General features: G+C 37.7%; 1 protein-coding gene across 11 annotated transcripts in view; it reads left to right on the top strand.

Moving 5' to 3' along the window:
- The window catches only part of NEGR1 (neuronal growth regulator 1), a 1,037,762-nt gene that overhangs the window by 362,486 nt on the left and 650,676 nt on the right, over nucleotides 1-24,600 (top strand). The window contains exon 2 of one of the 11 annotated variants that reach the window (XM_086390571.1): nucleotides 13,218-13,332. The exons of the other annotated variants lie outside the window; for them this stretch is intronic. Coding sequence (XP_086246697.1) covers nucleotides 13,238-13,332 — 95 coding nt within the window. The 5' untranslated portion in view covers nucleotides 13,218-13,237. The remainder of the gene's footprint in view (nucleotides 1-13,217; nucleotides 13,333-24,600) is intronic. 11 annotated transcript variants of the gene reach the window in all.

Genomic DNA, 24,600 nt, shown 5'->3' with positions numbered 1-24,600 from the left:
GGGAAGCCTGGAGTGCTGCAGTCCATGGGGTCACAAAGAGTTGGACATGACTGAGAGACTCTAGTGAGCTGAAATGAATAAAGTAGGATAGGAGAATACTTTAGACAGAGGGAATGACATGGGGACGCAGGAACATTGAGTCATGATGCTCAGTAAAGACTAATTAATAGGGCTAAGTGTATGAAGAAGGAAATGGTGAACACATTAGGTAGTTTGAATCATGAGTTTATTTATAATCAAACTATTATGTGTGATATTGGAGTTGAGATTTGGATTATAGTATGTGATATGCTAGGAGAAGGCAATGGCACCCCACTCCAGTACTCTTGCCTGGAAAATCCCATGGACGGAGGGGCCTGAAGGGCTGCAGTCCATGGGGTCACTAGGAGTCGGACACGACTGAGTGACTTCACTTTATTTTTTCACTTTCATGCATTGGAGAAGGAAATGGCAACCCACTCCAGTGTTCTTGCCCTGGAGAATCCCAGGGACGTGGGATCCTGGTGGGCTGCCGTAAATGGGGTTGCACAGAGTCGGACACGACTGAAGCGACTTAGCAGCAGCCGCAGCATGTGATATGCTAAAGAGCTTGGAGTTAAACATTTGGTAGGTGAAAAGTAGACACCGAAAGGTTTAAGGCGAGGATTGGTTATGATAAAGGGTCTTTGAAAGCAAACTCAAGACGTTTATACTGCAGCATTGCCACATTTTGTATGCCACTAGGTATGCATGTGTTTGTGTAGGGGTTTTCCACATATCCGCATATCTGTAAAATATGCAGATTAACTTTGACTTATTGTTGAAAGAGCTAAGTGATATAACATGGGTATAATATCTTATGGAATACTCCTTAGATATTGTTATTTTCCTTTATTAGCTAGAATAAGTCCTAGCACATGGAAAAGCAATACTCTTTGTTCAATGAATGACAATTCTGTGCATGAGAAAAAGAGCCCTTCATTGACACTGTGTTGTCAGCTAGTAAAGATATACATTTGAATTTTTCTTATGTTTTTAATTGAATTTTAGTTTTTATCAAAGTAATATAGACTTATAGTTTAAACATCAAAGAGTAATACAGGGTTTCCCACTATGACATCTGACTTTTCACAAGCAACCCCTTATAACTCTTGTGGTTGTATCTTCCAGCATGTATTTTCATTTTTCTAAATAATATTATATATTCTAATATATATATATTATATAATATATATTAATATAATATATAATGAGTTCTATGAGTTATAAATTTGGAAGTTCTAATGAGTTATAAATTTGGAAGGTGAAAATTAAGCTGTCTTGTCTCCTCCCCACTTGTATGTGTTTTCCTACTCCTTTCTCTCTCTTAAAACTGTATTGCATTTTGAAGTTATGTGAATAATCATTGACCAGAATAACATTACTATACAGATTGAAAGAGATGGGAATACCAGACCACCTGACCTGCCTCTTGAGAAATCTGTATGCAGGTCAGGAAGCAACAGAACTGGACATGGAACAACAGACTGGTCCTAAATAGGAAAAGGAGTATGTCAAGGCTGTATATTGTCACCCTGCTTATTTAACTTCTATGCAGAGTACATTATGAGAAACACTGGGCTGGAGGAAGCACAAGCTGGAATCATGATTGCCAGGAGAAATATCAATAACCTCAGATATGCAGATGACACCACCTTTATGGCAGAAAGTGAAGAAGAACTAAAGAGCCTCTTGATGAAAGTGAAAGAGGAGAGTGCAAAAGTTGGCTTAAAGCTCAACATTCAGAAAACTAAGATCATGGCATCCGGTCCCATACTTCATGGCAAATAGATGGGGAAACAGTGGAACAGTGGGTGACTTTATTTTGGGGGGTTCCAAAATCACTGCAGATGGTGACTGCAGCCATGAAATTAAAAGAAAGTTATGACCAACCTAGACAGCATATTAAAAAGCAGAGGCATTACTTTGCCAAAAAAGGTCTGTCTAGTCAAGGGTATGGTTTTTCTAATAGTCATGTATGGATGTGAGAGTTGGACTATAAAGAAAGCTGAATGCTGAAGAACTGATGCTTTTGAACAGTGGTGTTTGGAGAAGACTCTTGAAAGTCCCTTGGACTGCAAGGAGGTCCAATCAGTCCACCCTAAAGGAGATCAGTCCTGGGTGTTCATTGGAGGGACTGATGCTAAAGTTGAAACTCCAATACTTTGGCCACCTGATGCGAAGAGCTGATTCATTGGAAAAGACCCTGATGCTGGGAAAGATTGAGGGCAGAAGGAGAAGGGGACAACAGAAGATGAGATTGTTGGATGGCATAACCGACAGGATGGACATGAGTTTGAGTAAACTCCAGGAGTTGGTGATGAACAGGGATGCCTAACGTGCTGTGGTCCATGGGGTCACAAAGAGTCAGACACGACTGAGCGACTGAACTGAACTGAACTGATAACTGTTTGTTTATACCTGAACTACAGAATATACTGTGATCACAGTTTTTCACTTACATCTTTTAAAAAACTGTTTGATAAATATCTTTATTTATACTTGCATAATAGTTTTACACCTATATTTCAAGTTACCTGAAGGCTTTCTAAAAACATTGTAGATGTTCTATTTTTTTTCTTGTGTACTTATGTTTTCATCCAGTAACTCTTTATTCTTTGTTCTCTGTGGTTGCAGTATCCTCTTTCACTTAACTGAAGCCATTAGTGATGTGTTATTTATTTTCCTTTTTTTTTTTTTGTCAAATGTTCTGCTTATTGCATCAACTTCTTTTTGCGGTATTTTTTTATTTTGTTCATTTGTTTTTCTCAAGTGCTTGATGATCCTTTCTGTTTAATTATATTAGGAAAGAAACTCTAGGCAACTGACTGGTAGAAATATGTGTAGGACTAGTAGGCTTCACTGTTGAAGAATTAAGTGTATGTAATCCAATTGTTTCTTTTGTTTTGTTCAGTTGCCTAAGTCGTGTCTGACTCTTTGTGACCCCATGGTTTACAACACGCCAGGCTACTCTGTCCTTCATAATCTCCCAGAGTTTGCTCAGATTCATATTCTTTGAGTCAGTGATGCTATCTAACCATTTCATATTCTGTCCCACCCTTCTCCTTTTGCTTTATGTCTTTCCCAGCATCAGGGTCTTTTCCAAATATTAGTATATCCTGATTATGTCTTTGGGATATGACCCAAAGTTTACTTCAAAGAAAATCTTCCTATCTTCTTCCTGTGTGTGGGGAGGTTGGGGCAGGGTAGATGTGGGATGAGAGCCTGTCTTCCAGCTTTCTCATAGATACATATAGATGCACAGTGATAGAAGCTATGCATTTCATCGTTTAAAAAATGTTTGGGCTGCAGTCTATGGGGCCGCTAAGACTAGGACACGACTGAGCGACTTCTCTTTCACTTTTCACTTTCATGCACTGGAGAAGGAAATAGCAACCCACTCCGGTGTTCTTGCCTGGAGAATCCCAGGGATGGGGGAGCCTGGTGGGCTGCCGTCTATGGGGTCGCACAGAGTCGGACACGACTGATGCAACTTAGCAGCAGGAGCACACTCATTATGAAGTTTTATCCACTGTTGGGCATAGTGTCACCGTATTTAGAGTCTCTGGTGTAACTTCCCTGGAAGTATATGGTAGAAATTTGTCTCAGTTATGCCAAATTTGAATCAGATATCTTTTTATTCAGTTCTGCTTCTCTCTCACACTTTGTAAATGATCTGGTGACTCTGATTTTCTAGCCCTCCCAAGGTTCTGTGACTCAGATTGGCTTCCTTCTTTCTGGTCATAACTTCGGAAGGAACGTAGATTTCAGCCCTATCTACTAAGTTTCTGGCCAGTCATCCATGAGTTTTTCATCATCTAAAAAGTTCCCTCATCTATCGTCATATCTATTTTTCTCTTTGTCCTCATGGGTTATTCTTTGATGTTGTCGTTGTTGTGGGAGTAATTTTAGATATAAGCACCTTCAGTCCAGAATCTTAAGCCCTCATTTGAAAATGTCAAGATGCTTTTAGGTTGATCATCTTATTTGATTCTCACAACTTCTGGAATGTTTCACAGTTGGAATAGCTCTCATCTCTGTTTTATAATTTGTGGAAACTGCTTCTTGAGTTGAGTTTGATAGTTGTTATATGGCAATTTTAGCTCAATACTTTGGTTCTATCTTTAGTGTTCCTTATAGGAAATCACAAAGTCCAAGGGAGAAAGCATGGGAATGTCTTTAGAATCTGAAAAATAAATATAGGAAGTGAAGACATAAACTTTAGGACCTTGACTCAAAGAAACATATCAAAAGAGCAGACCACATTATTGAAAATTTACATAAGACTCATGCTTACTCAAAGAGCACAGAACATTCTCCATATTTAAACTAAGTGATGTTTGTTGCTGAATCTCACATGTTTCAGGCAGCACTCAAGTTACAGTGTTTGGTATGACCTAGAAAATTCTGAAAGAGATGGGAATACCAGACCACCTGACCTGCCTCTTGAGAAATCTGTATGTAGGTCAGGAAGCAACAGTTAGAACTGGACATGGAACAACAGACTGGTTCCAAATAGAAAAAGGAGTACGTCAAGGCTGTATATTGTCACCCTGCTTATTTAACTTCTATGCAGAGTACATCATGAGAAACGCTGGGCTGGAAGAAGCACAAGCTGGAATCAAGATTGCCAGGAGAAATATCAATAACCTCAGATATGCAGATGACACCATGCTTATGGCAGAAAGTGAAGAGGAACTCAAAAGCCTCTTGATGAAAGTGAAAGTGGAGAGTGAAAAAGTTGGCTTAAAGCTCAACATTCAGAAAATGAAGACCATGGCATCTGGTCCCATCACTTCACGGGAAATAGATGGGGAAACAGTGGAAACAGTGTCAGACTTTATTTTGGGGGGCTCCAAAATCACTGCAGATGGTGACTGCAGCCATGAAATTAAATGATGCTTACTCCTTGGAAGGAAAGTTATGACCAACCTAGATAGCATATTCAAAAGCAGAGACATTACTTTGCCAACAAAGGTTCGTCTAGTCAAGGCTATGGTTTTTCCTGTGGTCATGTATGGATGTGAGAGTTGGACTGTGAAGAAGGCTGAGCGCCAAAGAATTGATGCTTTTGGACTGTGGTGTTGGAGAAGACTCGAGAGTCCCTCGGACTGCAAGGAGATCCAACCAGTCCATTCCGAAGGAGATTAGCCCTGGAATTTCTTTGGAAGGACTGATGCTAAAGCTGAAACTCCAGTACTTTGGCCACCTCATGCAAAGAGTTGACTCATTGGAAAAGACTCTGATGCTGGGAAGGATTGGGGGCAGGAAATGAAGGGGACGACAGAGGATGAGATAGTGAACTCCAGGAGTTGGTGATGGACAGGGAGGCCTGGTGTGCTGCGATTCACGGGGTCACAAAGAGTCGGACACGACTAAGTGACTGAAATGAACTGAACTGACCTGACATCTCTCTTACCATTATGAAGAGACTTTTGATTATGAAACAAAAAGCTCCTATTTCTTAAATGGTAGAGCTCATATAAAAGGCTCAAAGAAGGTTTCATCCTGTGTTAAACACACCTTTGATAATGTAGGGTTAGCAGTTTCAAAGATGCTCACCACCAAGAAGCATAGGCAGCTCACTTGGATTGTGCTGTTGGTAACTCATCACTCATACCTGCCCCATCTTACTGAAGCAACAGCAGTGGCAACTGAGGAGACACTACTTGCAATGAAATTTACTCAGGTAGATAGTAAAATTGGCTATTGAATTATATCTTTTAAGGATGCTAGAGTTTTCTTTCTTCTGCCTTTTTTTGTTCGTTTTTTCTTTGTTCTATTCCTTGAGATTCATTTTTTGACATCTATATTGTCATTATTTTCCCTAGTATTTTGTCTATTATGATTTTTGGAAAGAAATATTCTTATGAAATTTTCAGTAATGATAAGACAGCAAAAACATGTAATATGATATGTGATTAAATGCATATATATATATATATATGCATACACACACATATGTGGGTACACATTACATTAAATAGACTTAGCTTTAAAAAATGAAGGTTGTCTAGATTTAGTCTTTAAAATGATCAGGTAGAAAATTCACTTGCAAAGTGTACTCTTTGACCATTTTGAAGGTTCCTAGATTTATTTCAGGCAGTGAATACATCCCAGCAATAGCAAATAACATCTCTAACATTTTACAATCTTTGAAGTCCAGGAACAAACAAGGATTTTCTAGTTTTATTCTTTATACTGTATAGCATTCTATAACAATTATATACATTTTCCAGATTTAATTTGCTTTGAAAAATCTCCAGTGGGTGAAATAAATAGACAATAAGGCACAATACTGTCTAAATTAAAAGTTGTTTCTGTTTTAAAGGGTTTATATGAGTGAATTCTGCAATTAAATTCATTGAAAAATATACTGAATTTTTTTTCCTGTTGACATTTTACTCAAAACATATCTGTTGCTTTTAAAGGCAGTGAGATAAATGTTTGGAAAGAGAGATTTGTGCTCAAAAAGTCCTATTGCAAAGACAAAAGCAACTTGTAAAAATAAAATTGCACAGTAAAATGTGTTTATTTTACTTACAAACTGCAAAAACATTTTGTTGTAAAAGTAACTTTTAAAAAAATGTACTAAATTCCAAATACTTGAAAGAGAGATAATTGTCTATAGTTGAAATCACTCAAAAGCACTCCTCCAGCTCTTATACCTGGAGACCAGCCAGGCTCCCTCAATCAGATTCACTTATCAGGTGTTAAAAATAAATGAAATGGAAATTCGCAGGTTGGATCCAGTGTAATCCAAGTGTGCATATTCACAGGAACTCTTCCAGTAAATCATAAAACAATAAAACAGAAATTTTAGGGTAGTGTCAAAGGCACCTGCCTAATTATTCTTCTATCTCTTGATCCATGTACATATTACATAAGCTGATGGGCTCTGCATTGCATCAATGACCTATGTTTGCGTAGAATATCATAGCTGTTTAAAGGTTATGATGTAGTAACATGAGTTCTTAATGTGAAGAAAAAAAAAAACACACACAAAAGACAAGAAAATGCATTTTCCCTTTTGGGAGTTTTAGATTAATTCATTTTGTTTTTATGCTTATGAGACATATAGGCTGACCAGGTGGCACAGTAGTGAAGAATCTGCCTACCAATCAGGAGATGTGGGATAGATCCTTGGGTTGGGAAGATCCCATGGAGAAGGAAATGGCAACCCACTCCAGTATCTTGCCTGGGAAATTCCACAGACAGAGGAAGCTGGCAGGCCACAGTCCATAGGGTCACTGAATGTTTAGTAACTAAACAGCAGCAGGGGCAGCATGAGTCATATATCTAAACTGTTCCATTTTCAAAATAAATGTAATTATAGAGCCCAGTCAGTCAGTCAGTTCAGTCTAACAGTCATGTCCGAATCTTTGCGAACTCATAGACTGCAGCTCACAAGGCTTCCTTGTCCATCACCAACTATCAGAACTAGCACAAACTCATGTCCATTGAGTCAGTGATCCCATCCAACCATCTCATCCTTCATTGTCCCTTTATCCCCCTGCCTCAATCTTTCCCAGCATCAGGGTCTTTTCCAATGAGTCAGTTCTCATCAGGTGGCCAAAGTATTGGACCTTTCAGCATCAGTCCTTCCATTGAATATTCAGGACTGATTTCCTTTAGGATTGACTAGATCTCCTTGCTGTCCAAGGGATTCTCAAGACTCTTCTCTGTTGCGGTCCCTTAATGGACCGGGACCTGGTGGTCCAGAGTCAACCAATAAGAAAATAAAGGAGAGAGAAAGAGGCTGATATTCCTTGGTTTATGAAGAAAGCCAATGAAGCCCCTAGCATGGGGCTTGCTCTGTTCATGAAGGCATCAGGCGCCCTCTCAAGGGGTTAAAGGCACAGAGCACCTTCTCAAGAGGGTCTTAGAAGCCCGAGCAGGAAAGTGAACCCAGAGGACCTCTGCGCTCCAGGGGATCAGCCTGAAAAAGAGAGAGAGGGAGAGAGAGAGAGAAGAGAGAGAGAGAGAAAGCAAGACATAGGGACCAAAGCTCTGATGGAGCAGAGGTGTTTTATTCAACATTATGTAAGTATTTATACTGTCTTACAAGATAGCTATTTTCATCAGAGATAAAAGCAAAACTTACAAGGAAACATGAGGTCATCCATATGAAAGAGAGAGGGTTGTAAATAATCACTTTTACCATATGGTTCATGAAAAGGAAAAGGGTACTTATCACAGTATAGAAAAACTAACGAAGGAAATGCCTGGATTCCTCAGCCCCCAGGAGAGGCTTGCCTCTCCTCTTAATTCCTGAATATTCAGGAATTAATAAGGAACAGAGAATTCCTGAGAGATCCAAAACAGCACACAAGAAGCCTCCTGTTAAATGCTTCCTGACAATTCCCCCTATTTTATTATATTTGTAGAAAAAAGAAAAGAAAAGAAAAGGTCCTGACCAGATGAGTTTGGTTAGTATTAACCAACCTTATAGAAAGGTGATGGTAAACAACAAATATAATTACCAAGACAATGACCAAAGTTATAGTTCCAGACCTGATGTTGTGGGTAACACTTTGAAACCATCTTCGTGGGTCTAGCCTGGATAATTTGTTCAGCTAAAGTTTCCAAATTAGTGGAAGAGGACAGACATTTAGAAAAAGTTTTAAAGATTATTTTGGTAGTAACTGTACATTCAGAGAGGCATTATCATGTATATTTTGTAAATGAAATTTGATTTGTTCCCAGTTGTAGGCACAATGATTGAATTGAACAGAAGTAATACAAAATTGAGTAGATTAAAGAAATAGAGGAGTTAAGACAAGTATATAGTTTGTAATTAATACAAGTTACAGAACGTAAAAGTCCTATTAAATTGTAAATTTTCTATGGCTATAACAAAAGGAAGTGGGACACAGGCCTATAAAATATAAAGGACACAGGCCTATATAAAATACGACTGATTATAGCAAAAGAAATAGTTACTATGACCACAGCTGGTCTCTATGAAATGTCCAGTCCAGGTTTTAAGTTCTTCGGTGCTCTGGCACTCGCAGCCAGTTTCCAAATGTCCCATTGTTCAGGCCCACTCTGTTTATCGAGGACATCCTAGGATGAGGTGGAGCTAATCCACCGTCAAGCCACCCAAGAAGTCCTTTGTTCCATCCTAGTGTCAGTGACCTTCCATATCACACACAGTGTTGTTAATATCATCTGAGCAGTCAGATAACCACATACCATGGGGTCTCCAATCAACAGTTGTATGATTAGCCACAAACATTGATTTTCTTGACTTGGTTTGACATTTGTCCCAATGAACAGGAGCATAAGTGAAGTTCTTATAAGTAAACCATTTGCATAATGTTCTTTCCTAACTCTTTTCCTAAAGTCTCAGTAGTATAAACATGGTTCACAGACAAAGAAAAGGCAGTAAATAGTCTAAGCAACATCTGAAAATCCTTTTTGGGAGGCAGGGCGAAAGCCCAAGTTTGTCTGCTGACATTTGTGCACAATTTTGCTGGGCCCATGCACAAGGGAAGGACTTCATAGCCTAAAGAAATGTTAATTAGTTTTTTTTTCCTCCCCAGGGTGTGAGGGCCCTTTCACATTCCAAGGAGGGGGTATATGGGTGGAGTCATTGGTTGATATGATCAGTCTTTTTTCTGTCCGTTCTATGACCTGCCATAGCGGGGGGTTAGGTAAGTCAGGGCTCGAGCAGGGGGAGGCGATGCACTGCTGCTGGGCATTGCCAGGAAAATGTATTCAGGACTCTGAGGCATTCCCTGTTGAAAGACCAAATTTTCAGCTCAATTAGTAAGGGATTTTATTTGTCCCCAGGTGGGGAGATCATAAGGTTGCTGTTGCTGAGGACGGTGCTTTCTGGAGATCTTTAGAGCGGTCATAGCCCGTATTGGAATTTCTTCTTCCTGGGGTTCTTGTTGTTTCATCTCCATTTTGAATGCTGGGGTCCCCCTTGGATCGAATCTTCCAAAGAGGTTAAAAACTTTAAAACAAATAAAGCTGTATTAACAATAGTTATAGGTTTAGAAAATATCATATGTTGGAATCTAGTAAAGTCTGCTTTAGATAAGGAAGACAGTAGTTTACCTTGTGTATTCCCACTTTTCAAATTTTATTTGCAACTTTAGTGTGTGATGTGTTTGACTATGTCTTGTGTCTGTGGATTATAAGGAATACTTTTAATATGTTTAATAGAAAAAGATTGTAAAAATTGTTTAAAGTGTCTAGAAATATAGGCAGGGCCATTGTCTATTTTTATAGAACAAGGAGTCCCCATTACTGTAAAACAAGCTAATAAGTGAGTCATAACGTTTTGTGTAGCCTCACCATGAAGAGTGAAGAGGTGTGGCCCAAATAAAAGCATTTGGTTGTAAACCACAAGGCTTAATACCTTGTGTGATGAGTAGAGGTCTGTTAGGAGATGCCATTTGTTAGATTTCTTTTTTATAAAAAAAATAAGAGTTGCAAGGAGAACAAGATTCCTCAATATGTTGTAATTCTAGTTGTGTATCTATAAGTTCCTTAGCCGCCTGCAATTTCTCTTTCGTGAGGGCCCACTGTTCTGTTGAAATAGGCTCATCATTCTTCCAAGTTATTTTAATAATTGTATTGTTTGTTAAGTGAGCAGTGGCCCCCAGGAAAAATGTGGAATGTATATCTGAGTTTGTCATATCTGATATCGTTTTATTAAAAGCATATATCTTACTTTTCCTTAGCAACTATGAAATGTCTTGTATATTAGCATTTTATAGATTGGTGAATATATTTATTATATCATATTATAATATATATTTATTGTATATAAATTTATATTTATATATAAATATATTTACATTATATATTTATTAATAGTTTAAAATATCTTTAGTTTTTCTGTAAGAAAAAATTTTGTAAGAGGAAGATAATGCTTAGTAATTATTGTTTTAAAATCGTATTTTATTTGGAAATGACCTATTTAATAAACTTTTATTATTTAGTTTAGTACAACTTTAGAAATTTAAGTTATCCCAATCCTGAGATTACTTTAGATTATAATAATAGATTATTCTATTAAAAATATAATTATTTTAATAGAGTTTATCTAAAAGTTTTTATCTCATATATATATATATGAGATAAAAACTATATATATATATATATATAGTTACCTTTTTGTTGACAAATTGTTACCTTAAACCTAGGCATACTAAAAGCATTATATAATGTTGATGACTTAAGACATGTCATAATTAGATTAGCAAACAATTATATTTAAATTATATTTGTATTTAAACATTGTATTTAATATTTTTCAGTTCATGTGAATTTGAATTTAAATAGAGCTCATTAACTTCATATTATCTAAAAACAAAGTTGGTATATCCATGGCAGCACTGCCGGATGTTGAGAGTTTGAGGGAAAAGATGGAATTTGCCCCAGGATTTTGTTGAAGGGGACCTGGGGGGTCCCCTGGTTGGAGTTTCCTGGAATAGGTTTTCCTTCAATTTCAAATTTAGACTTACAATCTTTGGCCCAATGCATTTCTCTATGGCAGTGAGAGCAGATTTTTGGAGGTTTTTTAAATTTTTTCCTTTTTTATTTTATTTTAGCTTTCTTAGGGTAGGGCAGTCCCTTTTTAAATGGTTCTTATTTCCACATGTAAAGCATCTTTCATTTCCCTTTCTTAAGGCAGCAACCGTTGTTTCAGCTAGCATTTGCATCTTTTGTGTTTCTAATCCTAGAGTGCGACAAGCCTTCAAATAATCAATAATAGGTCCTGTCTCACGAATTGGAGCTATAGCTTTTTGACATTCCTTATTTGCATTTTCATAAGCAAGTAATTTCTATAGTTGCCTTTTGGCTTCTTCTCCAGTTACAGTATGGGAAATAGCATTTTGTAATCTAGCTAAAAAAACCAGCATATGTTTCATTAAGTCCCTGAACTTTAAATAAGTGATGAAGTGAAGTAGAAAAGTGATGGGGCTTTCCAGCCATTTTATCATGTCTAAGTACTTACCGGCCTCAATAGGCCCTGGGGTCACTCCGTCTGAATCTGCCTATGTGTACCAAGTCCCTGTTTGGGCGCCACTTATTGAGGTCCTTTAATGGACCAGAACCTGGTGGTCCGGAGTCGACTGATAAGAAAGTAAAGGAGAGAGAAAGAGGCTGATATTCCTTGGTTTACAAAGAAAGCCAATAAAGCCCCTGGCATGGGGCTTGCTCTGCTCACAAAAGCCTCAGGCGCCATCTCGAGGTGAAGGCACAGAGCACCTGCTTAGAAGCCCAGGCAGGAAAGTGAACCCAGAGGACCTCTGTGCTCCAGGGAATCAGCCTGAAAAAGAGACAGAGGGAGAGAAAGAGAGAGAGAGAGAAAGCAAGACACAGGGACCAAAGCTCTGATAGAGCAGAGGTGTTTTATTCAACACTGTATAGGTATTTATACTGTCTTACAAGATAGCTATTTTTAGCAGAGATAAAATCAAACTTACAAGGAAACATGAGGTCATCCATATGAAAGAGAGAGGGTTGTAAATAATCACTTTTACCATATGGTTCATGAAAAGGAAGAGGATACTTATCACCGTATAGAAAAACTAATGAAGGAAATACCTGGATTCCTCAGCCCCCGGAACAGGCTTGCCCCTCCTCTTAATTTCTGAATATTCAGGAATTAATAAGGAACAGAGAATTCCTGACAGATCCAAAAGAGCACACAGGAAGCCTCCTGTTAAATGCTTCCTGACACTTCTCCAACACTACAATTCAAAAGCATCAATTCTTTGGCTTTCAGCTTTCTTTATGGTTCAGCTCTCACATCCATACATGACCACTGGAAAAACCATAGCTTTGACTAGACAGTCCTTTGTTGGCAAAATAATGTCTCTGCTCTTTAATATGCTGTCTAGGTTGGTCATAGCTTTTCTTGCAAGGAGCAAGCATCTTTTATATTCATGGCTGCAATTACCATCTGCAGTGATTTCGGAGTCCAAGAAAACAAAGTCTGTCACTGTTTCCATTGTTTCCCCATCTATTTGCTATGAAGTGATGGGACCAGATACCATGGTCTTCATTTTTCGAATGCTGAGTTTTAAGCCAACTTTTTCACTCTCCTCTCTCACTTTCATCAAGAGGTTATTTAGTTCCTCTTTATGTTCTGCCATAAGGGTGGTGTCATCTGCATATCTGAGGTTATTGATATTTCTCCCTGAAAACTTGATTCCAGCTTGTGCTTCATCCAGCAGGGCAACAGTATACAGCCTTGATGTACTCCTTTCCTGATTTGGAATCAGTCCATTGTTGCCAGTCTGGTGTTAACTGCTGCTTCCTGACCTGCATACGTAATTCTCAGGAGGGCAGGTAAGGTGGTCTGGTATTCCCATCTCTAAGAATTCCATAGTTTGTTATGACCCACATGGTCAAAGGCTTTGGCATAGTCAATAGAGCAGAGGTAGATGTTTTTCTGGAATTCTGTTACTTTTTTGATGATCCAAGGGATGTTGGCAATTTGATCTCTGGTTTCTCTGCTTTTTCTGAATCCAGCTTGAACATCTGGAAGTTCTCGATTCACATACTGTTGAAGCCTAGCTTGGAGAATCTTGAGCATTACTTTGCTAGCGTGGGAGATGAGTGCGATTGTGCAGTAGTTGGAACATTCTTCTGCATTGACTTTCTTTGGGATTGAAATGAAAGCTGACCTTGTCCAGTCCTGCGGCCACTGCTCAGTTTTCCAATTTTGCTGGATATTGAGTTCAGTTCAGTTGGTGTCCGACTCTGTGACACCATGGACTGCAGCACCTCAGACTTCTCTATCCATCACCAACTCCTGGAGCTTACTCAAACTCATGTCCATTGATTTGATGGTGCCATCCAAGCATCACATCCTCTGTCATCCTCATGCCTTCCAATGAGTCATTTCTTTATATCATTTGGCCATATATTGGAGTTTCAGCATGAGCATCAGTCTTTCCAATGAATATTCAGGACTGATTTCCTTTAGGATTGACTCATTGGATCTCCTTGCATTCCAAGGGAGTCTCAAAAGTCTTCTCCACATCACAGTTCAAAAGCATCAATTCTTCAGCGTTCAGCTTTCTTTATAGCCCAACTCTCACATCCATACATACTGAGTGTAAGCTATACTTTAACAGCATCATCTTTTAGGATTTGAAATAGCTCAACTGGAATTCCATCACCTCCACTAACTTTGTAGTGGTGCTTCCTAAGGCCCACTTGACTTCCCATTCCAGGATGTCTGGCTCTAGGTGAGTGATCACACCATCATGAATATCCGGGTCATTAAGACCTTTTTGGTAGTTCTTCTGTGTATTCTTGCCACCTCTTCTTAATATCTTCTGCTTCTGTTAGGTCCATACTGTTTCTGTCCTAAATTGTGTGCATGTTTGCATAAAATGTTCCCTTGGTATCTCTAATTTCCTTGAAGATATCTCTAGTCTTTTCTATTGTTTTCCTCTATTTCTTTGTATTTATCACTTAGGAAGGCTTTCTTATCTCTCCTTGCTGTTCTTTGGAACTCTGCATTCAAATGAGTATATCTTTCCTTTTCTCCTTTGCCTTTAGCTTCTGTTCTTTTCTCAGCTATTTGTAGGGCCACCTCAGACAACCATTTGGCCTTTTTTGCATTTCTTTTTCTTGGGGATGATCTTGATCATTGCCTCTTGTACCATGTCATAAACCTCTATCCATAGTTCTTCAGGTACTCTATAAGATCTAATCCCTTGAATCTATTTGTCACTTCCACTGTATAATCATAAGGGATTTACTTAGGTCATACCTGAAGTGTCTAGTGGTTTTCCCTACTTTCTTCAATTTAGGTCTGAATTTTACAATAAGGAGTTCATGATCTGAGCCCAGTCAGCTCCCAGTCTTGTTTTTGCTAACTGTACAGAGCCCAGTACTTGTACACTAATGGGAACTTGATTTGTTAAGAAAGTTTTTGTTGAGAATCTGTTGCATGCCAAGCCCAGCACTTGGGAGACACTGGAAATATGTAGCTTTTTCTTTCCAAATATTGAGTTATTAAATTTATTGATATTTTCTTCTCAAATAGATAGTTGAATTTGGTTGCATGTTAAAAGAAATCTAATAATTAAAAATTTTGAACTCGAGGGGGTCTTGGAGATGAGCTATCCTAACTGAAGCCTTTGTTTTGTAGAAAAGAAACTAAGCAAGAGAAATGAAGGGACTTACTTTCAGTCACAAGGCTAATGTGTGTATGTTTGTAGCTCAGTTGTGTCTGACTCTTTGCAATCCGATGAACCATAGCCCACAAGCTCCTCTGTTTATGGGATTCTCCAGGCAAGAATGCTGGAATGGATTGCCATTCCCTTCTCCAGGGGATCTTCCCAACCCAGGGATAGAACCTGGGTCTCCCACATTGCAGGCAGATTCTTTACTATCTGAGCTATCAGGGAAGCTGCTGCTGCTGCTGCGAAGTCACTTCAGTCGTGTCTGACTCTGTGCGACCCCATAGATGGCAGCCCACCAGGCTCCCCCATCCCTGGGATTCTCCAGGCAAGAGTACTGGAGTGGGGTGCCATTGCCTTCTCCATCAGGGAAGAGGGCCCAACAATTAGGACTCAGTTCAAAATAGTGAAAAATATTTCAGATTCAGAGTCAGGCCTATTTTATTCTGTATGGGATAAATTTTATGGAAGATTGTGGAAACTTATCTAATACTAGATTATGCCTGTGTTGGTTCCTAGATTATGCCTATGTTTGTTCCATTGTGAATATGAAGAAGCTCCTGTGTGTGTAGCTAACTTTAAAAAGGTGGCTGATTTCCAAATTTTGCATGAAAAATGGGTCAAAATAGCAGTTAATAGAAGTGGTAGTGATTCGGGTTGATTCCATAATACTGCTCCTATTCCACATTATCACATCCTTCTCATTCTAATTATCTGTACCTTTTTAAGTTGCGCTATTTTTAAGAGCTTAAAATAGCCTATGTATATTAGACACAAGTTTAGAGGACTATGAATAATGCAAAAATAAATATAAGAAAGCAAAAAGAAATGAGAAGACATGACCAGAAAGAACATAGCCACTATCAAGGCCCATGCACCTAAGAAAATGTATTTACATTGTTTTTCTACTTCTGAAATTATGTTGACTATATTCTTCTTTGCAATAGAAATGCATTTGGACTCCTTCTTTATGTGATTCTTAGGGGAAGTCTGAACTCCTCTTTGGCATTTGTAATTCTTGTTCAGTAAGTGATTTGGCATGCATATAGTAGAGATAAATCTTTCTGGAAGTGAGAACTATGACTGAAGACAATCCCAAGGTTAAGTTTTCTATTACACTCCTATTAGCATGAAGTCTTTTCTGTGAGTGCCAAAATGAACATTTAAGTATATTAGTGAAGAAAGCACTGGCATCAGAGGAAAACATTCATTCTAAGTCTCGTATTATTCTCGAGCTACTCCATTAATTCAGTGGGAATTTGAATAAAACAAGGTGGAACATCATGATAAGATACACATCTTTTAATCGATCACCTGTATTTTTCTGTCATATTTATGGAAAAAGCAAGAGATGCTAGTCTCTGATATTGATTAAATATATTCAAATGTAGGTATTTGTAAAAATAATTAATACATCATTGGATAAACTGATTTTAAAATGATAATAATTGTTAATTTTATAAATTTTAGAAATATCTTGCCTTTAAATTTTAAATATTGGTAGCTGATTGGACATATGACTATTACTTTCATTAATTTTTAATGGCTATATCATTAGTGCTCTAGGCAAAACTAGGAAGCATCATGTTTAATTATAATTTTATACATGATCAATTTGTGGAATGTTTTTATATTGAACAATTCTTCTATTAAAATAGTTAAATTTTGTGATCTATAAACAGATCAAAGGAATAAAACCTAAATTTAAATTACAGTTTTAAAACTGTAAAGATTCATATAATATCCTAAAAGTGTAGAAATATGATTTTTTAAATGTTATTTACTCAGATAAGAATAAATGTTATTAATCAGGGTCTAACTAATTTGACTGAATTCTTATCAAGATAGGAAAATCTCAAGCCTCCTTTATGTCAAAGAGATAGTGAACTATTTTATATAGAAAATTGGCATGTCAGAATCAATAGTTATGAATTTCATGAAGTCAATGTGGTTAATGTTCATGGGCCATTCTTTAGACTAGATTACTGAGGCAGTGATGTGAGTGTCTGCAGTGAGAAGATAAATAACTCTAGGTGAGTAGATATGATGGTTTTGCTAAGCAATCTACTTCCTTGACTGCATTCTATAAAACATTAATTTCTTGTGGTAAAATTTCTTTTGCACATGAATAAATCAATCAGTTGGAAATACAGCATGAAAGCCTGCTCAGGAAAAAAAAAAAAAAAAAGTTAAGCAAGAGAGGAAAGAAAAGGAGAGGAAGAATGGAGAGAAAAAGGAAATCATCCTGTTAAAAGTAGCAGGCACAGGAAGCCATAGGCAAAACATCAATACTAGGTCCATTCAGTCTCTTTGGGACACCCTTATAATCTTTAAAGCCCTATTCTTATGTTCTGTGCATATACTTTCAAATAAAATTTCAAATTGCTTCATTCATATTTCGTGCATTTGGGATTTTTTTTTATCATCTCCTGGTGTTCTTTTTCTTGAGTTCTGAGGGAAAAATATAATCATCAATCATTCAGTTTATGTTCCCAAATAATTTTCAAACATTCTTTAAACATTTTTAAAGTAAATCTTTGTTCTGTTTTTTCATGATAGATTAAAAATCCCAGTGGGGTCTGAATTAAAATTAAAATCTGTATTAGTTTCCTAACTCAGTGTCTTAAAACAACACAAATTTATTCTCTTGCAGCCTGGAAACCAAAAGTCCAAAGTCAATGTAACATAGGGCTATGCTTCCTCTCAAGGCTCAAGGGGAGATTCTGTCCCTTGCCTCTTCTAACTCTTGGTTGTTCCAGGTATACCTTGGTTTCTGGAAGCATCACTTCAATCTTTATCTCCATTGCCTCTGTCTCCTCCTCATCTGTCTGTGAAAGACCTCCTGTGTGTCTCTTATCCTAATACTCCTCAGTGGATTTAGGGCCTACTTGGAAATGGCAACCCACTCCAGTATTCTTGCGTGGAAAATTCTATGGACAGAGGAGCCTGGTAGGCTACAGTCCATGGGGTCGCAAAGACTCAGACATGACTGAGCGACTGTACTTTCACTCCCTGGACAATCCAAGGGTTTCCCTTGTAGCTCAGCTGGTAAAGAATCTGCCTGCAATGCAGGAGATCTGGGTTCCATCCCTGGGTTGGGAAGATCCCTTGGAGAAGGGAAAGGCTACCCACTCCAGTATTCTGGCCTGGAGAATTCCATGGACTATATAGACCATGGGACTGCAAAGAGTCAGACACGACTGAGACTTTCACTTCACTCATTGGACAATCCAGTAGGATCTCCACATCTCAAAGTCTCTAACTTAACTATATCTGCAAATAACTTTTTTTTTTTTTCAAATAAGGTGATATTACCAGATTCCAGGAATTAGGATGCAAAACACATCTTTGAGGGGCCAGATTTTGTTTTGATTATTTAAAAATGTTTCCTTTTATATGCAGTCCAATGAGAAGTATTCAATATAACTCTAGGAAACAGTAGAGCAGAAATAGAGTTTTGCTCCAGTAGAGCAAAAACAGTAGAGCTGAAAAGATCAGTTTCAGAGTCAGGTGGACCGGGCTTTGAATCATGGACTTTATCACTCAATAGGTATGTGGCATTAGGTAAATAATTTTAGTATTAGAAAAAGATATAAAATATAGTATTCTAGGTACCATGGCAATAATCCAAAGACTTCAGATATGGTACAAATACCATTAAGGTCCGTAGTAATATTCTAAGGCCTATGTAAGTACTTAGCAACTTCTTGGTCTTATATTTTCATATGATTCTTTCCTGGGCTTCTCTGATGGCTCAGATGGTAAAGAATCTGGGCTGCAATTCAGGAGGCCCAGATTTGATCCCTGGGTTAAGATCCCTTTGAGAAGGGAATGGCTACCCACTCCAGTATTCTTGCCTGGAGAATTCCATGGAATGAGGAGCCTAGCAGACTACAGTCCATAGGGTCACAAAGATTTGGACAAGACTGAGTGACTAATGGTTTTTCCTAGAAGTGATCTACTTGAAAATAGGCCTGTGGCTGGCCTGGTTCCAGTTCCAATCTTATGTAAGTATGATGAAAATTAAATCAGATAATATGAAGGTTCTGGATCTATGTCTAAACCTGAAAGTGGTCTGTAAAATATGATTTTTCAACAGACTATCTTTCTTCCATTGTATTGTTCTGCTCCTTTGTCAAAGCTTAACTAACTATATGTATGTATTTCTGTGAAAAATTTATTTGATATATTATTTTTCTATTCTTTTATCAATACCATAGTTTCTTGATTATTGTAGCTTTAGTAAGTTCTAAGGAGAAGGCAATGGCAACCCACTCCAGTACTCTTGCCTGGAAAATCCCATGGACAGAGGAGCCTGGTAGGCTGCAGTCCATGGGGTTGCAAAGAGTCAGACACGACTGAACGACTTCACTTTCACTTTTCACTTTCATGCATTGGAGAAGGAAATGGCAACCCACTCCAGTGTTCTTGCCTTGAGAATCCCAGGGACAGGGGAGCCTGGTGGGCTGCCGTCTATGGGGTTACACAGAGTCAGACACGACTGAAGCAACTTAGCAGCAGCAGCAGTAAGTTCTAAAGTCAGATAATGTCTGTCTTTCAATATTATGTTGACTATTCTGGATATTTTGCTTCTCTATATTAACTTTAGAACCACCTTCTTTCTCATATATTCTAAGTAATTTTCTGATATTTTGATTGAGATTGCATTGAGTATACAACAAGTTTGGAAGAACTGACATCTTGACCATATTGAGTCTCCCTATCCATGAAAATGAAACGTCTCTCCATTGATTTGGTTCTTATTTTCTTTCTTTCATCAGAGTTTTATAGTTCTCATGTAGAATGTATACATATTTTATTGGATTTGCATTCATTATTTCATTTTTTTGAAGCATGTATATCAATGGCATTACATTTTTCATTTCAAATTCCACTTGTTCATTGCTTATATATAGGAAAAAAATGGAATTTTTATATTAACCTTGTATTCTATAAACTTGCTATCATCATTTATTAGTTTTACGAGTCCCTTTATCAATTCTTTTGGGTTTTCTACTTAAATGACATGTCATCTGCAAACAAAGGCAACTTTATTTTTTCTTTCCCAAGCTATATATCTTGTATTTTCTTGTCTTATTGTGTTAGTTAGGACATTTAGTACAATGTTGAAAGAGCAGTGGTAAGAGGGGACAGCCATGTCTTATTTCTGATTCTAGGGGAAAACTTTGTGTTTCTTACATTTAATATGATGGTATCTGGAGGGAGTTTTGTAGTTATATTTTCGTTGAGGAAGTTCTCCTCTATTCCTATTTTACTAAGAGTTTTTATAATGAATGTACGTGGGATTTTGTCAGATATCTTTACATCTATTGATAAGATCATATGGCTTTTCTTTTTTAACTTCTTGATGTGCTGGATTATATTAATTGATGGTTGATTGTGAAACTAGCCTGTCATACCTGGTCATAGTTTAATTATTTTTATGCATCGTTGGATTCAATCTGCTAATATTTTGTTGAGGACTTTTGCGTCTATATTCATGAGAGATACTGTTGAAAAGCGAAAGTGAACATTGCTCAGTTGTGTCTGACTTTTTGCCACCCCATGGGGGCTCTCTTTTCTTTCAGTGTCTTTGTCTGGTTTCAGCATTAGTGTAATGCTAGTACTAGGATAACTCATAGATAAGTTAGGAAATACTGTCTTTACTTCTACCTTCTGAGATTGTAAAGAAATGCTATAACTTATTCCTTAAAGGTTTGTTAGAATTGATCAGTGAACCCATCTGAGCCTGATACTTTAATTTTGGGGAAATGTTAATTATTGATTCATTTTTTAATAGATACATGTCTATTCAGATACAGATATATACAGGATTTGTCTGTTTTTTCCTTTTTACATTTTTGTAGATTGTGTCTTTTGAGCAATTGGTCAATTTGATATCTACAGTATGAAATTTGTGAGCAAAGAATTTTTTGTAGAATTTCTTTATTGTTCTGTTAATGTTCTTGGGCTCTTTAGAGATGGACTTCTTTTATTTCTGATATTAGTAGCTTGTTTTCTTTCTCTTTCTCTTAGCTTGGATAAATACTTGTGAATTTCCATGGTCTTTTAAAAGAACCATGTTTTAGTTTTATTGACTTTCCTGTCAATTCCCTGTTTTGACTTTCAGTTATTTTTGCTCCAATTTGTATTATTTCATTTCTTCTGCTTTCTTTGGGTTTAATTTGATCTTTTTCTAGTTTCCTAAGGTGGAAGAGTTGGACATGGCTTAGAGACTGAACAACAACAACAAAGGTGAAAATATAGATTACTGATTTTAGATAGATCTTTTTTCCCAATATATGCACTCAGTATTCTAAATTTTCTTTAGGCACACTGCTTCTACTGTATCTCACATATTTTTGATAAGTTGTATTTTCATTTTTGTTTAGTTCAAAATATTTTTAAACTTTTCTTTCTTTGACTCATATGTTACTTAAAAGTGTTTTTTTTTTTTTTTAAATCTCTTCATATTGGGGACTTTCAAATTATCTTTCTGTTATTAATTTCTAGTTTAATGCCATTGTTTTTCTGTATGGTTCCTATTGTTTTAAGTGTGATAAGGTGTACTTTATGGTCTAGAATGTGGTATATCTTAGTAACTGTTCCATGTAAGCTTGTGAAGAATGTGTGTTCTGCTTTTGCTTGGGAAGTAGTCTATAGCTATTAATTATATCCAATTGATTTATGGTACTGTTGATTTCAGCTGCATCCTTAATGATTTTCTACCTTCTAGATCTTTCAGTTTCTGAAAGAGGGTGTCGATGTCTCCAACTATAATCATGGGGCCATCTATTTCCTCTTGAAGTTCTATCAGTTTTTGCTTTGTGTTGTTTGTCACTCTGTTATTAGGCTCATACTGCTAAGTCACTTCAGTCGTGTCCAACTCTGTGTGACCTCATAGACGGCAGCCCACCAGGCTGCCCCGTCCCTGGGATTCTCCAGCCAAGAACACTGGAATGGGGTGCCATTTCCTTCTCCAATGCACGAAAGTGAAAAGTGAGAGTGAAGTTGCTCAGTCGTGTCCGCCCCTCAGTGACCCCATGGACTGCAGCCTACCAGGCTCCTCCGTCCATGGACATTAAGAATTATATTGTGTTCTTGAAGAATTGACCCTTTTATCATTATATGATTCCCCTCTTTATCCCTGATAATTTTCTTCATGTTAAAGTTACCTCTTCCTCTCTTTCCTCCACCCACAGACTTCTTACAGAATTTTTCCTTCATCTTTGATTTTCTGTAGTTTTAAAGTGATATGCTAAGGTGTCATTTTTTGGCATTATCTTGCCTGGTGTTCTCTGAACTTCCTAGATATGTGACACAAAACCACAGGGTTTAGTGTCTTACATTAGTTTGGGGAAACCTTTGTATTGGTCCCACAGTTACTTGGATATCCTGTTCAGGTTTTATCAGTTTTTGTTCCTTTTGCTTTTCAGTTTATGGGGTATCTATTGAAATATCTTCAAGCCCAGATATTCTTTCTTTCACCATTCCAGTCTGCTAATCCACTCATGAACCCATCAAGGCATTCTTTATTTCTGTCACATTTTTTTTTCTGCCATTTCCATTTGGTTCTTTCTTAGAATTTTCATATGTCCATTAATGGTGCACATCTATTACTGTGTGTTGTCCATTTTATGCATTAAAGTCCTCAGCATATTAATCATTGTTTTAAATTCCTTGTCTGATAATGCCAGTATTCCTGCTGTACATGAGTCTGAATATTGTTTTGTCTCTTCAAATTGTGTATTTGTGGGTTTTTTTTTTTTTTTTTGTCTTATTATTTCTTAAAATTTTCTCTTGGTACCCTGACATGATGTACTGGGTAAACGGGAGTGCTCTAAATTGGCTTTTAGTAAAGAAAGTTCGAGAAAAACATCTATTTCTGATTTATTGACTATGCCAAAGCCTTTGACTGTGTGGATCACAATAGACTGTGTGGATCACAATTAACTGTGGAAAATTCTGAAAGAGATGGGAATACCAGACCACCTGACCTGCCTCTTGAGAAACCTATATGCAGATCAGGAAGCAACAGTTAGAACTGGACATGGAACAAAAGACTGGTTCCAAATAGGAAAAGGAGTACGTCAAGGCTGTATATTGTCACCCTGCTTATTTAACTTATATGCAGAGTACATCATGAGAAACGCTGGGCTGGAGGAAGCACAAACTGGAATCAAGATTGCCTGGATAAATATCAATAACCTCAGATATGCAGATGAAACCACCCTTTATGGCAGAAAGTGAAGAGGAACTAAAAAGCGTCTTTATGAAAGTGAAAGAGGAGAGTGAAAAAGTTGGCTTAAAGCTCAACATTGAGAAAATGAAGATCATGGCATCCGGTCCCATCACTTCATGGGAAAACATGGGGAAACAGTGGAAACAGTATCAGACTTTATTTTGGGGGGGCTCCAAAATCACTGCAGATGGTGATTGCAGCTATGAAATTAGAAGATGCTGACTCCTTGGAAGGAAAGTTATGACCAACCTAGACAGCATATTCAGAAGCAGAGACATTACTTTACCAATAAAGGTCCATCTAGTCAGGGCTATGGTTTTTCCAGTAGTCATGTATGGATGTGAGAGTTGGACTGTGAAGAAAGCTGAGCACTGAAGAATTGATGCTTTTGAACTGTGGTGTTGGAGAAGACTCTTGTGAGTCCCTTGGACTGCAAGGAGATCCAACCAGTCCATCCTAAAGGAGATCAGTCCTGGGTGTTCTCTGGAAGATATGATGCTAAAGCTGAAACTCCAGTACTTTGGCCACCTCATGCGAAGAGTTGACTCATTGGAAAAGACTCTGATGCTGGGAGAGATTGGGGGCAGGAGGAGAAGGGGACGACAGAGGATGAGATGGTTGGATGGCATCACTGTCTCCATGGGCGTGAGTTTGAGTGAACTCCAGGAGTTGGAGAAGGACAGAGGCCTGGCATGCTGCAGTTCATGGGGTCACAAAGAGTCGGACATGACTGAGCAACTGAACTGAACTGAATGTGATGATAAGGCAGGTTTGTAGGGGGAGGGGACACAAGAGTGTCCTATAGTCCAAAAATTAAGTCTTGGTCTTTTAGGGAACCTTTGACTCTGGACTTTGAACTTCACCAGTGCTTCTCCATGTTCCCCTTCTTCACCTCTACCTCTCCAATTATGTGGGACAGAATATCTGGAATAGTTTGGAGTTGGGTATTTATTCTCTTCCACATAGAAGGATATAGAGTGGCTGGAATTATTTCCCTTTTCTTTTGAGAAAGCTTAGGCTGGCAGAGTTTAGTGTTTTCCTTCCCCAGATTACTTAGGGTTTAATAAGATCCCAAGAAGTTAGAGTCTGGTTAAACAATTTCTCCCAAGGGCATAATGTCTTAGGAAAAACAGAGTGCTCTAGTGTATTTCAAAATGGTTCCTTTTCTGCTCTTCCTAT

This window comes from Bos grunniens, chromosome 3 (assembly GCF_055505025.1).
Source record: "Bos grunniens cultivar Pamir isolate PY7600 chromosome 3, Bosgru_T2T1.0, whole genome shotgun sequence".
In the NCBI taxonomy this organism is placed as follows: Eukaryota; Metazoa; Chordata; class Mammalia; order Artiodactyla; family Bovidae; genus Bos; species Bos grunniens.
This window is presented reverse-complemented; position numbering and strand designations above follow the sequence as displayed.